General features: G+C 35.5%; 1 protein-coding gene across 1 annotated transcript in view; it reads right to left on the reverse strand.

The window, feature by feature from the left end:
* The window catches only part of NAV3 (neuron navigator 3), a 311,096-nt gene that overhangs the window by 209,145 nt on the left and 84,444 nt on the right, over nucleotides 1-17,507 (reverse strand). The window contains 2 exon segments of the mRNA XM_006179097.2: nucleotides 16,624-16,676; nucleotides 17,326-17,443. Coding sequence (XP_006179159.2) covers nucleotides 16,624-16,676; nucleotides 17,326-17,443 — 171 coding nt within the window.

Raw genomic sequence — 17,507 nt, forward strand, 5'->3', positions numbered from 1 at the left:
TGAAGCACTTTCTTCATCCTAAATCATAGAAATTCTTTATTTTAAAAACTGTATTTTCATTTCAACAATTGAAGAATCTTCTTATTAAATATAGGTATCGCCTTTGTAATTTAAAAGGGTGATGCCACTGTCATTTAGGGTGAGAAGCAAAAAAAAAACAAATGGCTAATTTATGTTAATTCATGGGTTGATCTCACTATTAGTCATGGTATTATATAGCAAAGTCAAACATCTAAGACTTTTTAAAAGACTGTAGGAAACTAGAAAGTTCCAGCTCTTTGTGAGTCATCTCCCTGGGTTTTTTGGTATTCCATAAATCTTGAAATTCTAAAGTAAATAACAGATTTAAAGTTAATACTTGGCAAGGTACTGTTTTCTGTCTTATTAAATTCTCATCAAAAGCTACGCACAGGACAGACAAAGTTCTGCCAATGTCCTCTCTAGCTGAGCTTCACAGTAAGGTCGAAATGTCTCTTAAAGAAAATAAACAGAAAAAAATAGATTCCAGGATCTGTCCTTACAAAATGGACAACTATTTATGTTCCTTTGTAAATGTAATTCTGTGCAAAATTAAATAATGTCCAATAAGATGTTCTTTGCTTAAAAAATGATTGCAGCCATGGTATACACATTTGCTTTGAGAAAAAAAAAATTATACTGGTTCATTTCAAAATAAGTTTTACTGAAATTTTTCATCCGAAAACATGATACAGTTGATGACTCTGAAGACAATATGACCACGTGGGTCTTCTCATCCTGCCCAGCAACATCTAAATACCCAAGAAGACCTATGGTGCTGAAATCTACTTCACCTTCTGTCCTTTCTTTACATTTCACTTTGATACTAGGAAATAAGATTATATATGGAAGGAAAGTGAAAGAAAAGAAGAAATGTAACCAATAGGATATACCACTGTGTCCATCCAACTGGTTCTTTAAAAAAACTTTTTCAGGTTGATTAAAAATAATTAAAAGATGCCAAGTAATTATTGTGACCTAATATTAAGACAAATTGAACTGAATATTTGTAAACGTTTGCCATAATTATCCTGAAGTTACTAATTTTGCATCAATTATATCCCTTTTATAGAAAGTAAGATTTCTGGCCCAAACATATAAAATTTACTGCAAAATGTTAACAGGCTTTTCTCACCTAAATTTTAGTTATTTTTATTATATATAAACAGATGAGGTCATTGGAAGACCAAGAAGGTGTTACTGAAAAGGATCTGTAATTATGTTTGTAAGATAGCTTTTTTAGCTACCATTTAAACCAGCAAAAAATAAACTGCTGCCTAGATTGGGTATTAGAGACAATCAACTCTCTCTCAACAGGCGCCATAAATTAGAAAGGGAAATTGAGGGTCCAAGTAGAGGAAAGAATTAAAAAAATCTTCAAAATATAGCTTACATTCCTTTTATATTTATTATGTTTTGTAATATTCCCTTACACCAACAATTTGAGATAGTTAATTCAGTTTCTCATTATACTATGGCAGTTAAGTAGCAGAACCAGGATAAGTATTTGAACACAAAATTTAATATGACAATTTAAGGATAATCCATTAAGATGTATTTACTTGTCAGTATTTGTTTATTGGTCAAAACTAATTTTCCAACAGTGTAACAGCATAATAAACATAACTTAAGAAAATAATATCCTTCCTCTACTTAACTCTGGTCACCTGTAAACTCAATCATGCTTGCTGGTACTATTTATACTTTTTACACAGTGAAAAGTTAAAATAAAAAAAAAATGGCATTGAGAAATGTTAAATGCCAGTTATATGATTAGCTTCCTCATCAGAGGCATACTCTAAAATAATTTCGGGAGACTTTCTAACTATAAAATAATATATTTTGATCAATGATTATTTTAATAAATTTGAGACATGTTTCTCATAATTTCTGATTTAAACAATAGATTGGCCCCAAACATTTCCCAGATAAATAGTCCTATAAATACTGTTTTAGTTACTATTTTTGTCATGTTAAACCACAATTGTTCTTTGAACTAAAAATTTCTAAACATTTTTGGTAATTACAAACAGATAAAAGTGATTTTGCTATCAAATTGATCCAATTAGTTGAAGTGAGTTTTATTTTTTCTCAATATTATTTGAATCAGATACTAAATAAGCTGTCAAAATTCAAATTGTACTTTAACACCTAATATTTTGGGTCAACTTTTATTTAGAATAATTTCATGTTCCTTAATAAACTATTTTATAAACAACTCAATGTGCACTCGCATAAATATAACGGAAACAAAAGTTTCACAGATCAACACTTACTAAACTGAAATCACTGTGATGCCTTCTATATATTTCTAAGAATACTGTCTTCTATTTTAATTAATTAATTAATATTATTTACACTATTTAAGTATTGGTTAAAATCCACTAGGTGAATTTCCGGATTCATTAATGGATACAAATCCATAATTTGGAAACCACTGCCCTAAAGAAGACCAGAACATTGACATGTCTATTGTTGTCTTTTTTGGGGTAAGGGGAGCATTATATTCAATGACAAATAAAAAAGTGGAAAATCATCTTCACAAGCAAGGTCTCTGCAAGGATTTAGCTAAATCAGTTAACTGGCATAAAAAAAGAGCAATATTCAATATTCTGGCTATATAATCACTGCAGATAATCCTAACGATATGTTGATAAACTGTATGCCTGTGTCTAAGATCTGAAAAAGAATTTTAACTCTTTTGTCTCCTTTAATTTGCCTAGATATAAAATCATTTTGAACAGAAAAGCAAATGAGTTGAAACTTGAGTCAATCCTTTATAAGCAACCAGTTATTTACCAAAATTAAACCACTATCTCAAAATTACTAGGTTATTTGACAAAGTCAATCCTTTCTTGATCTTTCTCTCCTCACTCCTTCTATTTGGTTTACAGGTATATAGGGATGTAGAGAAGTCTGTTGAGCTTTCATAGTTTTTATTTATTTATTTATTTATTTATTATTTATTTATTTATTTATTTATTTATTCAACTATATTTAAAAATTTGATGAAGATATGGATTTAGTGACATGTGAAGCCTCTGGGAGACAGGAACTTTGCTGACCCATGTAATTCCAGCAACATAGGATGATGTCTGATATCTGACAGATGTTCAGTGTATACTTGAGGAAGGATGGAATACTTGGAGGAATGAAGGACTGGTGGCCAACTGGTCCTTGTATTGTTGGAAGAAATTAGTACAGGCATTAAAAAAGAGAGAGAGGGAGAAAGAGAGAATCAACTGATCCAGAGGCTACATGGTAGATCTCTTTGGGGTCTTTTAAAATACACTACTTCCCTGAACCTGACCCCAGATAATAAGAATCAGAAATTCTGTGAGTAGGGGTTAGACATCAGTGTGTTTTCAAATTTCAGCCCCTAATCTCAATCTATCCTCATCTTTACAGATTAAGCAACTGACCTCAGAGAAATTCTCACGTGAAGATGAGCAAAAGAAGCCAGCAAGAGAGTATATACTACATGATGCTCAGTTTATATTAAATTCAAGATCATCAATACTAAACAATGAAAACAGAAGTTAGAACAATGATAAACTTTGGTGGGTTGGAGCGGGAACAGACATTCTGGAAGCGTCCTTTATTTTGATCTGAGTAGTATGTACACAGGTATATACACATTTAAAATCAATCAGCTATATACTTCAGACTGGAGGACTTGACACACTTTCTATGTGTGTTTTGCCTCAATCTCTATTAGAATATTTATACCTTTCTATGTAAGTTTTGCTTAAGTTGAAAATAAAAATTAAAGGATTGGCCCCTTGTTTTGTTGAGAAGAGACTCCAGCCACACAAGGATAGAAGTATGGAAACCTGTTAGGTGGTTGTTGCTAGTAATTAAACTGAAAGATGATGATGTTTCAGACAGTGACGGTGGGAGTAAGGTGATGAGAAGTCATCAGATTCTTGATCTATGTGGAAGGAATCTCATGGGAAGATGCGGCATATAAGAGAAAGAGAGGGATGAAGGATGAAGCCAAGGTCTTTGGCCTCAGCAACTAGGTGGACGCAATCTCCATGCCTTAAGATGAAAAAGTAACAGACTGATGCAGGGAGTTAATTTTTGGACATACTGTCTGGTCTGTTAGACATCCAAAAGGATGACCAGGCATTCGGACACACAATCCTGAAGTTCAATTGAGAGTTCTGGGGACAGAGATCAAATTTGAGGGTCATCCTCATACAGATAGAATTAAAGCCATGGGGCTAAATTAAATCACCAAGGGTGTGTAGCTATAAAAGAGGGACAAACATGGATCCCAAGGAGACGACCATTGGAAAGATGAGTCAAAACCAACAGAGGAAACCAAGGAAAAGCAACCAGTGACGTTTAAGGAAAATCAGGAGCGTGTGGAGCACAGGCAACAACCTGAAGAAAGTGTATTAATGCCAAGGGGGAGGCGAGCTCTAGCAAAAGCAGCTGGAAAGCAAGACTAGAACTAAGAAGTGGCTCAGATTTAGGATTAAGTACATCAGTTCTTAAAAGGCTTGATCCTACTCCCTCATTCTCATGTTTGCTGGCACGTGGGTGCATACTCTCTCTCTATATATATACACACACACATACATATATACATATATATGCTTACTCATATTTATAAAGAAATATACATATACAACATACGTATGTAAGGCAATCCACAGACATGCATATATCTGACTAGCAAAAAGTAAGCTCCCTGAGGATTCTTTTCTACTTTGTCCAATGCTCTCTCTCTCTGGTGTCTAGAAGAGACATACGCTATAAACAATAGCTGAGGAAGTGAATTGACTACACAAGGATAAATATCAAGCTTTTATGCCTCAGTCATTCAAATAAAACAGAAGAAATGACCAAACAATAATTCATAATACTATAAATACTCAAATCCAGTGTCTCTGGCAAGGCAATTTAGAATTGACAGCATCCTAAGTGTCTCTCTAAAGCTCATCACACTCGTCTCCACCCGGAGGACCTGGCATCCCACGGCTCCCATGTATCCTCCCATTCCCAGCACTTTATACAGTGTCTGGCACAAAGAAGATCCTTAATGCATTCTTGTTGACTAGGCTGAAGAATTAATAAAATGACACAGATCAACAGGTGCAAGCTCTATCAGCGTTTGGCCCCAAATTCAGTTTCTGGTCTTTTGCTTTTATGAGGACAAGGAAGAAAATATTTCATACTGAGAGAGAGAGAGAAAGAGAGCGAGAGAGAGAGCAAGAGAGAGAGAGAGAAGATGAGGATGAGAATGGAAAATTAAAATAGGCTGATAAAAGGCAAACCTGTGGGAAACAAAAAATGTCAGTTAGTCCAATGCTGAACTGCTAAGTAAACATGCAGACATAAACACTGAAATTTACGTGCAGAGGGAAATGATGCGTTGCTACTGTATTTTAGGATTGATAGAAAGAATTTAAAAGAATTTCCAGATCTGTGGGGCCCGAAGAGATCATCTTGTCTGACCCTTTCAAAATAAATAATGAGAAGCACACAATAAATGTCATTACATAGAGGACCCGGTGAAACAGAGCATGTACACAGTACAATGAACTGCACATAGGAGTAAACTCTAATAAACTCAAGAAACAAAAGAGGAACTTTGATTACTGTCACAGTCTGTAACATTAGTAAAATGGCATCATTGCCTCTTTTGCTTTTGGTATTACAACAACTTTTCTGAGAATTATTCGCATTGCATAAAACCTGTGTGTTTTCTTTAATGAAGACACTGAATAAATTTAACAGAAGTTGATTCATAGTTTTAGACATGAGTAGTTTCTATTTATATAATTAATATTAGTAACTTGAAGCCCTACCATGTAGTTTTTTTAGGTTCTATAAATCAAACCACATGAATTCATTCATTTATTAAACTTACTTTATGCCTCTTGTGCTCAGCGTTACAGATAGAAAATTTCAAGATACAGCCACTATTCTCATATTTCCTAGAGAGCACTGATTTACTTCTAATATTTTCCACTACTCCCATGAAAAATGGGAGCCATTTTTCGAGACATAAATTTCTTTGTTTAATTTCATAATTGTACATACATTACACTGTATTTAATTCCTATCTTAACCTTTATGAACTTGCTAAATATGAGCATGGGTAATTGCTAAGTCACAAACTGGGTTTCAAATGAGGAAAAGAAGCGTTTTCATTATCTTCACTTACAAAAACTCGCGACAGTATCAGTGCATGTGTGTCTTCAATTTTTTTTAAACCTGAGGGTCAATATGTGTTATACAGCATAGAGTGTGTATTAGAAATACATGAACTTATTCATTCCAGTGTTGAATAAACTATTCCAAAAAAGTAGTGTTTTTAATTAGCACGGTTCTTTACTGAACTCATAAACTTTAAGCTGCGTGTTTCATGCAGCCTTTTAGTATTTTTTTTTTTAACTACAAAACTGATGTAATCTGTTTTGGAAAATGTAACTGGAGGCATATTTCTCAATATTAACAAAATTATACCTTGCCTATTCATAGGTTTCTTTCACTGTCACTTATGGATCTTTAATGGAAATTACATTCTGGGTATGATTAATATCAATCTTATAGTCTGAGATTAAATTTTAACCAGGGTACCAACATTTAACAACAAGTGATAAATACATTCAATCAACTATTGACTGTTTACTGTGGGCAAAGAGCTCTGTGGGACGGTTAAAGGACAGAAGCATGAATTATAAGGTCTTCGCCTTTGTGAGCTTTGTGAGCCTGTAAAATAGCTGAAGAGACAAAAAAAAAAAAAATTTTTGTTCCAAAAATATTCTATAAAGAACACTGTGTGGCCGTGAAGAGAATGGATTTATCGATCTTTACTACCGAACCAGGGAAAGTTTCACAGAAGTGTCATTTGGCCTCAAAGGATGAGTCTGGTTTTGAGAAGGTTAGACAAGCTTCAGGAGGAATAGCAGGCATGCCCATCAGAGCAACCAAGAGTAAAACTGCTCCTAAGGATGCTTGAGAGTAGACCATGCCCACCTTTTCTTTCTGCAGTGATGTCTGCAGAGCTGGATTTGGCCTGGAACTGAAAAGCCCCCTTGGATTCTAAAACCACTGCAGTGTAAAAAGTTCAATAACTGTAAACCAGGGAGCAGGCATAATACTTCAAAGATGAGCCTCTCTCTATAGACACAATGCCTCCCGGTGAGGGCATGTCTGAAGGTACCACTCTTATGAATCACACACAGAGAATACATAGATGAATAAAAACCAAATGTAACTTTCATTATTGCTAGATGATAAATTCTTTGGGGACTTGTGCTATTTTAAATTAATTATTCTTTCTATTTTTTCATGATAAACTTACATGTACTGCTAGTGAATTATATAAATTAATTAAATGTGATTTGAACCCCCCAAAATAGATAAGATGGCTCAGTTTGAGCAAACTCCCATCCTATCATAAAATTCAAATTATCATATAGATTTTAGCCAAATATTTTAATGTAAATCTTTTTAATATAAATTTGGAGAATTAAAGTAAAATGCAATAGTCCTTTTGCACTGGTTAAAATTCTTAAGATGTTTGCTTTTGTTCATTCATATAATAATTATTTATTCAATGAGACATGTCCAAGCCCTTAAAAAACATATACTTTCAAAGGAGAGAGGATTCCAATGTAATGCAATGAATGTTACAATCAGAAACACAGACTCCTAGAGCAGCATGTAGAATAATCTATTCACGAAGAGGCCAGAAAAGGAGAAAGTTATTAGTACCTAAGACTTGTACCTAACCTGGTTACAAAGACATCGTCTCCTGGAGTTGCCATAACTATAGCATTTTTACAATGATAAAAGTGTGGATCAGAGAATTAAATTGAGATGCTCAAGGTTATACAGAGAAAGTACGTCCAAACCAGAGCCCACATCATCAACTCCCACATTTCCCTGCTTCAAGGGAAGCTAGTCCCAGAAAGGTTAGAAAGGGTTAACCACCTAACAGGACATGGGGTGAAGAGAACCCAAGGAAGGAGCAATATGTGAACTGGTCATAGTTGAGAAACATCTTAGGTTGAAGGACCCGCAAGGAATTCAGAATAGCTGGGAATATTAAGAGCTGAACCTCACTTAGAACTTTCTCTACAACTTCTTTATGAAAATGGGCCACTCTAAAGACTGGTGGCCTTCAGTAGATTTCAAGAAACTATGTAGGGATAGAAGTTAGGCAGAAGGGATTCCAGGAACAAGAATCTTGTGCTCTGGAGAATCTAGCAGCAGAAGCCCAGTCCACAGAGATAAACAGAGATGAGGAACATCCTCACCCCCTCGCTAAGGGCCTGGGCTTGATCTTAAAGCTCGGGGAGCAAATGGCGTGTTTTAAGCAAAAGAAATTATCAATATTACATTGAAGACATATATTTTATATGACCACATAGTATACACATAGGTTTATTGGTAGAAAGTAACAAAAGTTTCACACAACAATTTCTACCCACACTAATCTGCAACATACTCTCATTGGCAAGACGTCTGTTTTAGTGTATTTAACCTTAAGACGTTATTTGCAAAATATTCACTTCATAACATACTAGGTAAACAAGCTGAACTCTCAGAAACCCTATACTCCATGTCAAGAACAGAAGCGGGGAAAACGGTTTGGAAGCTACTTCTTCCTCCACCACTTAACAAACCAGCACAGGAAGGGAGCTGACACAGAGTTTGGAGCATTTAAGTTATTTACTCCAAATGCAAAATCCTTTTCATCTTTGCCATAAACTCTGATAAATTAGATATTATTATGACCATGAAATAGAGGCTTAGGCATAATATCCTTTTTGTAAGCTTACACAATTAATAAATAGCAGAGCCAGAATTCAAATTCAGTCCTGTCAGTCTCCAAAGAACTTGCTCTTTCTGCCATACTATGTTTCCCAGCACTATAACTTAGACATTCTCACGACTGAGCCACTTCCAGCTTCTGACTCAAGCTCTTTCTCTACATGATTGACAGGTGGCTGGGGCACAGGCCTGGCACAGGATCGATGCTCCATATATATTTGGGTAAATGTAAGAATGAAATTTTTTAGTGAACAGTGAAGGGAAGGCCAAAGAGAGTCTGCGAAATCTGTTTGCTCCATACATAGTCTAAGTTCACAAGATGCAAACAGTTCCAAATTACCTCACAAATATTCAATGCACCTTTATATCTGGGAAGATGAACATACAGATTGATACAGGCAAGGAATGGATTCCCCCAAAACCTCTAGAGGGCGCGCAGGACTGCTGGAACCTTGATTTTGGCCCAGTGATACTGATTTCAGATTTCTGGCATCCGAGACAGTGAGAGATTAAAGTTCTACTGTGTTAAGCCACCACATTTGTGATGATTTGTTACAGCAGCCACAGGAAACTGATACAATTATTGACTTAGCAGAGCAGTAGATAGCAAAACGTTAGCAAGTCTAAGCGTGAGCTGAGATCCGCAGCATGAAGATTTTCAGGCCGTGCCATCTGAGCTTTGATTTGTTAGGTCTGTGGGGAGGGGAGGTGAAAGATGCAGTTTAACTAGGTACCTCATGTCCCTGCATGCTGTATCCTGTGTTCTCCTTTCCTATCGCAAGTTAGCCAGTATTGTGGAATAAGAAGAGGTAAGGGATAGTAATGATGCTTAGCTCTTCAGTTTGTTTTTGTGTTTAGTTGGTCTGGGGTGAAGTACAAGGAGTCAGTTCATTAATGCAGCACTATAGTATACTAATTACAAGTTTTGCAGTCAAATAAATCTGAGTCTGCATCCTAGTTATGCAATTTACACACTGTGAGAAATAAACCAAGAAAAATTTTACTCTTTTGAAGCCTCCGTTTCCTTATCTGTGAAATGGGAAGGAAAGCAGTTCCCAAGTAATCTATTATGTGAGGATTAAAGATGTTTTTAAGAAGAATAGATAAACAAATTTATATTGTATAGCACAGGGAAATACATTCAAGATCTTGTAGTAGCTCACGGTGAAAAAGAATATGAAAACGAATATACGTGTATTCGTGTATGACAAGAAAATTGTGCTGTACACCAGAAATTGACACGACATTGTAAACTTACTATACTTCAATAAAAATTGACTACTGAAGGTAACAAACACTAAAATTATTAAGAGACTGCTATAAAATATGTTTTCTAACACTAGATATGATTGTACTTTGTGTTTACTAGGCATGATATCAGTGAGAAACAATTTATAGCATTTTAAGTCAAAAACACAAGAATAAAGAACATACTAAATGTTTCAGAAAATGGTTGACATTTAAATATATAGTAGATACAGTGCATACATTTTCAATGGCCTCTGTCTCTCTCTCTCTCTATATATATGTATACATATATATAAAGCTTACTAATTACTCACAAAAACAAAAATATCTTATTTCCTGTCTGCTAAAAAAAAATGTATATGGAACCTGGAATCCAATCCAAAATTAGTTACTTTATCTCAATTTCTATGTGTCCTCCTAATGGCACAAGCCAGTTTAAATACTGATACTCACAAGAAGAACATTTACACTATTTATTCCATAATATAATGTTAATGCAGAAAAGCACTCTTGTATTTTGGCATTTACTTAATTTCTGAATGGCAGGGCAGATAATTTCCAAAAAAATTTAACATCCTTGCTGCTGTTGCTTTTCTTTGTAAATTAGGCAGTGTATTTAGGGATGATCTTTCTCACCTTACTATGGATGTAGTTTTTAAAAGCTATACATATTGAAAACCCAAGTATATCTGTAAGATGAAATATTGAACAGAAACCATGGTCTTTGAAGCTTTGTTAAACCATTCTAGGAAGTCAGAGTTCCAACGGACTTCAGAGTTCATCAGTCTAATTTCCTCACTGCAGAAACGAGTGAAGACTGGGTGTTTAATGAATTCTTTCTCCTGGGTCATCTAGTTAGAATTTCAGTGACCACTGTCTTTTCAACATGACACACTTGCTCACAGAGCCCCCGTGTTATTTCAATGACTTCATTTGAACTTTAAATTACTAGTATATACAGAGCAACTCCTAGAGACAAACTCAGTTTTAAAGATCATCAGGGTGATACTCTAATAAATTCCCTAATACTTGTAATTTATGCTCATTCCTCCAAAGATTGAGCCTACATACAAATAATGAAATCATTAAGGAATTTACAAAGTGGAGATTTTTCAGTTAGTATTTCTTGTATTTCTTTAGAGATCAGAGCTATATTTGTAGGAAAGCATTTGTCTTCATTAAGCTATCTTTTTCTAGACATTCCAGAAGATGAACAGCTTCAAAATGGCAGGGGATCATGTGAATGGACTAACTTAGCAATGTTCCCCTCCTCTGAGTCATGGGGCTAGAATCCTGCAGTGTGCCATTTATAAGATTCTATTAAACCTTTACAGCATTCCAATATTTGATCTCTTCCCTATTTGGTTAGAAACCTCATCTTCTTATCTTACCTAAATAGATCCCTTAAAAGAGCAGCAATAATAAGCAGTGGCTGAAAGAATTAAAACTTTAAAGGGCAGCATGCTGATAAAAGCACGAGATACTTTTTCTATCAAGGATAGTTTCACTGTCCAGATAACTGTAAACTATAGAAAAGGAATAAAGATGCCTGGGAATTCCACAACAGTAATGATTCTGGAAGCCACAAACTTTTAGGACATAGAATCAGAGAATTAAGGGGAGATTAACACCTAATTTTTCATCTTCTAGGAATAAAAAACGGTAAGAGACACAATTGTTCCAAAAATTCTCATATCAGCAAAATTTAACCAGTATGATGTGTTGGAAAATAAGGTAGAAGGTCGTGGCTGAAAAACAATGAAGCCACTAGAATGAGTTAAAGGGAGGAGCCAGCAAAGCAGAAGGACAGGCTGTGGATCCCATCTGCCAGATCCTCAGCTATGCTCCGTCATCTAATTCTTGGTTTGCAACTCTTTCACATAATCAAATTTCCTAATCTCTCAATGCATTTGTGAAGATTATTAAGTATAATGGTCTATTTTACTAACATCACACTCCAACCAACAGAGCTAACCAGCCAAGTGCTCTAACGGTCTATTTTAAAATAAAGATTTCTTTTCAAAACAACTTTTCTGTTACATGTCTTACATTTTTGTCTAAGAACCTTGCACTTGTGCCTCTGCATTTCAAATACATGTTGAGCATTTTTTTTCCTGCTATTTTTAATCTGCTGGGCATTCTGGGCATTCTTGGTATTTATAGTTTACTAATTTATTTCCTCATATAATCTCACCAAAGTTGTGGCATGCAGCATATATTTTGAATCCTGATACCACCCACCTAGAAATGACTTAACAGGTGCCATCCATATTAGTAACTTCATCTTTGGATGAGGTTAAATATAGTGCTGAATAAGCTCCTACAAACTTAGTTCTGGCCTTTTGGGATGAGTTTAGTCTCAAGCTTATTAAGGAAAGATAGCAATAGATAGCAATTGACACTGAGAATAAGTATGTCTCAAAATCTCTCAATAATCATGCTAATAAATTGCTGAAAAGACAAGCTCCTAATTTTTCTTATATATATATAATTAAGTCAATGTTATTTGAAAGAATTTTTGTTGAATTTTCTTTATCTGCTGTAAAATCAAATTTTTTCTTTATAATATAAGGTAACTAATAGAGAATGACATGGAAAAGAGCACATTGGTATTATCTAATATTCTGAAGTCATTATCGTATTGATTTGAATCCCTTCAATTTCTATGCAATCCACTTTCATATAGCCACCTCTTCACGCAATCGTATCCCTTGATGATATGTGACAAAGGAGAAAGTATTCTTTTCCAACATTAAATCTTCCACACAGACTTCAAATTTCCTCCTCTGCCACTTCTTTGAGGATTTGGCATTGTCACATGTCTGCATCCTCCCCTCTCCCCACTGCTTCCTCCTTCTCTGCCTACTTCCCTCCCCCTCCCCGCAAGAACTTCCCTCACCCAGCCTTCCTTTCAAACTATATATTTTTTATTCTTCCTTCAACAGGAAAGTCCTCAGAAGATTACTCAAGACTCCATGGATACCTGCACCTCTCAGTTACTCTTGCACACACGATCACTCTACAGAAGATGTTTACATAAAGGCCACCCGTGCCCGTCTAATTACTAGAACTAACTTTTTTTCTTTCCGATACTCTGACTCTGGGTATCTGAAAGCATCTGCCACAATCTGTTTGTCTTACGTTGCCCAGTCCCACTGGGTTAGTCCAAGTAAATGCTACAGCTTATGCTACCATAACTACTCCAAGGATTAACAATCCACATCTGCCAATCGACCTTCCCAGCGATGGGCTCATTCTCTCACCACTCCTTCCCTCTTCTGATTCCTACATGTCTGCTCATCATGTACATGCGAGAACCACAGCTTTCTTCCTTTCTGACTCTACACAGACCTCCAGGGACATCCCATCCTTGTCTGTGGTTCCGATCATTTTCCATGTACTAGGTACACTCTGACCTTCAGAAACACATGCCTCACTGCCTCCAACCACCTCCTACCTGATGGTCCATCCAATGGATACATCAAACTCTACTTGTCAAAATATGAATTTATCATCTTCCCCCTTCACCTTTTAAGCTGTTTTCTCCCTCTATAATAATCACCTTGTTTAGTGGTAACTCTTTACTCATTGAGGCCAGAAAGTTGGGGGCCATTTCTTGCTCCCTATATTTTTCATCTCCCACATCCAACTGAAGACCAACACTTAAGTGTTCTACAATCCCCAGAAAGCACCTAGAGTGGTCTTTTTTAACCTTGACATCAGATCATAACACAGCCCAGTTCTAAAAGTCTTCCAAAGACTCCTTAATCAACTTAGAGTAGAGTAGCATACAGACTCCTTTCTTTGGTCCAACGTGATCAGGCTTCCATCGTCCCCTTCCATCACCTCTCACTGTGCTCAAACCACAGTGGTCTTCTGTTTCTGCAACACACCAAGCTCACTTTCTTCACAGTACTTTTGTTCTTACGTATGTAACACTGTTGCTATGACTTATTTTAAATATTTGTTCCTCTGATCCTCAAGTGTCCCCATGCCTGGTATCTGATGTGCTCAGTTAATACTGCCTAGATACGAACTACCATTACTCATCAATGTACTGTAGATTCATAACACAAGAAAATTTCTATTCTTAAAGGCTTAAAACAACCCAATAAAAGTTATCAAGTTTGAAATAATTAAAAAAAAGACAATTTGTAACCAGAAACAGTAACAGACCTAGTTTTACCTTCCCTTTTGTAATTAAACACAAACAGCAACCAAAGGCCATGAAAGATCAAATATAAAAAAGAATTGGCCAAGTAGTTCTATGAGTAAAGATAGTTCTCATTATTACTAATGCAGCACTGCTTGGTTGTTACACAAGAAAGAAACAGGCAACATCCTGTTTGGAACAGATACATGAAATTTATAAGCCTAGTCATAGTATCATAATTCTCTTTACTTTCTTGTCTCAGTTAAAATCTGCAATTTTTATTCATTAATAACATAGTGCCACTGACAATTCTTAAGAACAGAGGCAAAAATAATTCAACCAAAAAAAGTTACATTTGTGTCATATGTATTCTTCTGAAGCAACATGCTGAAGGCATGCCAATTTCAGGTTAAGAATTCAACCACATCAAAAAAATGAGGCTCCAAGTCATTCTTACTCAAAATTCAATGTAATTCTGATGAATACATTTTAGCTAGAAAAACCACTGTTTCCATAACATTTGCATTTCTCAGGTTTTGGTTTTTCTGTTTGTTTTTTTTTTTTTAATCAGAAGCAGAAATATCAACATAACATGTATACTAGATGTTACAAGACATTTGGAGGCTGATAGGTAGGGAGTAATTAAAAATAAACAGTCTGATACTCCTAAGAATATTTTCAGAATCTCTGGTACAGATGTTTCAGATAAATATGTAAGGACTTCATCTCTATCCAGAGTTATGAGCTTTGGAGGTTTATTTATTTATTTTCTGTCATAAAGTATTAGCTGGGCTATTTACTGGATTCCCTATAAGCAGACTCAAACTGGGATGACAGCAGAGAAGGTTAGAGTTTTAGCATCCAACCTCTCTTTATGGTTGAAATAATGAAAGCAAAACTGATAGTGTTGGGTTTGAGAAACATACTCTGTACTATTCAGGGATTATAGAGCTTTTTAAATATGAAGCCCTAAAAATCCTTTAATAGGTATTAATTCATGAATGTGCTCTTTTAAAAGTTTGTAAGCAATACTATTCTGCATTTCCATATCAGTTTAGAAAGTAAAGAATGTCCTTAATTATATGACATTATCATACATTAATTAGGGTTCATTTTACAGATGAGAAAGTTGAGGCTCAAGAGAAGTTACAAGTCTTCCCCTACATCATGCAGCTTTTATTGTAGCAGAGTCTGAAGGTATCATAATTGCTTTCAGTAAAACTTCAGGGAACAACTATAAATAATTTTTATAGAGTCATCTTTGTGCCCAGAGTAATTAGATCAGGAAGTTTCCTTAAAACTGAAGTGTTTTACAGAGAATCTTTCTTTATGGTGATTTTCTCACAACAGTGGCACAGAGTTCATGACATTGTAATAGGTCCTTAGAGTGCTTAACACACACACACACACACACACACACACACACACACACACACATTCCCCAGACATGCTAGTTAATCATTCTTTAAAAATAAATTCCTTTTACTATTTTGGATTTCAGTTTTCTGACACTAAATAAAGCAGGCCAGCAGGTCAAAAAAGTACATTTTTTTTTTCATTCTTCCAGTGTCTGACAATTAAGAACTCATTATTTTTATTTAAAATGCCTATTCTGTACTAAAAAGAGCTTAGGAGGAAACCCCATCTTGTGGATTTTGGCTATCATTCCTGATTATATCTGCTGACATAACTTCAGTTAAGGCATTTTGGTTTCAGGTTGTCCTATAAAATTAAGTTGTGGCTATTTAATTAAGAAGGGGTGAGTTTTTTTTATCTCAGCAATCTATCAATCTATTATTTTCTTATAAAACTTTAAGGTTTACCAGTTGGTTAAGATAAGAGAGGGCTGGGGGTGAGACAGGCCTCTGGATAGATGAGTTTCTGGAAAAGGCTATGAATCACATCCCCTAATCAGTCCCTGCTCAGCAAACTTTCAGCAGCCTGCCTGTGCAGCTACTTCCAAAAGTGTTGAAGAGTCTGTGTGTTTACACTGGACTTTGTTATGAACAAAGAAAACACTATTTATGTATTTTTTTAAATGCACATGGCAAGTTCTGTTCCTCAAACTAGTTGTTCAGACAAAAAGGCTCCACTTAAAATTGAAATTATTGCCAATTTTGGATTCACTGCCATCAAAAACAGTGTGAAGTGAAACTATTCAGATATCAGGAAAAAAAATGTCAAAAACACCCCGAGATAGGTTATTTCAATGCTACACATATTTAACTCTATTGTTTCTACCACTTCTTCATAAATTTCACCCAAAGAAATATATATGATAGAATATGATCAAATGGTTTCTCAAACAAGCAAGAGGATATGCAAAATAAATTTCTAGTTCATTTATAAATGCAGTTAAATCTGGAAGTAAAGATAAGCATTATATTTAGAATAAACATGATTCTTACCATCTGAGATTGACTCCTAGGACATCCATTGATATCTTCAACTTTTTCATTTGCTAAAGCCAAGAAATAAAACAGAAGAGAGAAAAAAAGAACAACATGCTTAAGCAATGAAGTGAAACACACACACACAAAAGGAGACTAAGAAAAAAAAAAAAAAAACCACCAAGCAAAATGCTGCTGCTGCTACATTCACTCTGTCTCACAAGCCGTGTACAAGAGGACACACTTGTTAGCAGCCGCCAATTCCATATGCACAAATCAGGCAAAAGGGGAAAAAAAAAGTGAGTGAGAAGGAAGTTGCTGCTAATTCTTTAGCCTGTGCCAAATGACTGCTGACATGAAACCTTTCACAATTGTCCCCGCTGGATCAGGATACAGTTTCAAGGAATCTCAGAGTGCCTAAGTTGCTCCAGCTAACGAAATGAACACATGGGAGACATATGGTTTAATGAAGCGTTCATTTCTGACATTTCACTGTATGTAAAGATACAGTTCTAGCCATTTAAAAGTATGGCCAAACTGCCTTTTTCCAACGTCCTCACATAAACATTTTAATTAAATCACAGAAAGAGCTGCACACGTCTCAGAGACACGTGGAGTGAGTTCATAGGCATTCAGCTTACAATGTATTTTTACCAAAGTCAGGGGTGGGGGGAGTGGGGGCAGAGACTTCCACAATTTCTCTCAGAGTGCAGGTCTTACCAATGATCTGGATGATTTCGGCTAGCAGTACTCCATCTGCAATGTCTTGTTGCAAATCCTTGATCAGCCGCTTGTGGCCTGATTTTGCTAGGTAGTGGTTAGCCCAGTCCGTGTAAATCTGTTGAAAAGAGGAAGGGAAGAAGTGAGATGGGACGAGGGAAGCAAGAAACAATCAAAATGCT

Source organism: Camelus ferus, chromosome 12, assembly GCF_009834535.1.
Source record: "Camelus ferus isolate YT-003-E chromosome 12, BCGSAC_Cfer_1.0, whole genome shotgun sequence".
NCBI lineage: Eukaryota > Metazoa > Chordata > Mammalia > Artiodactyla > Camelidae > Camelus > Camelus ferus.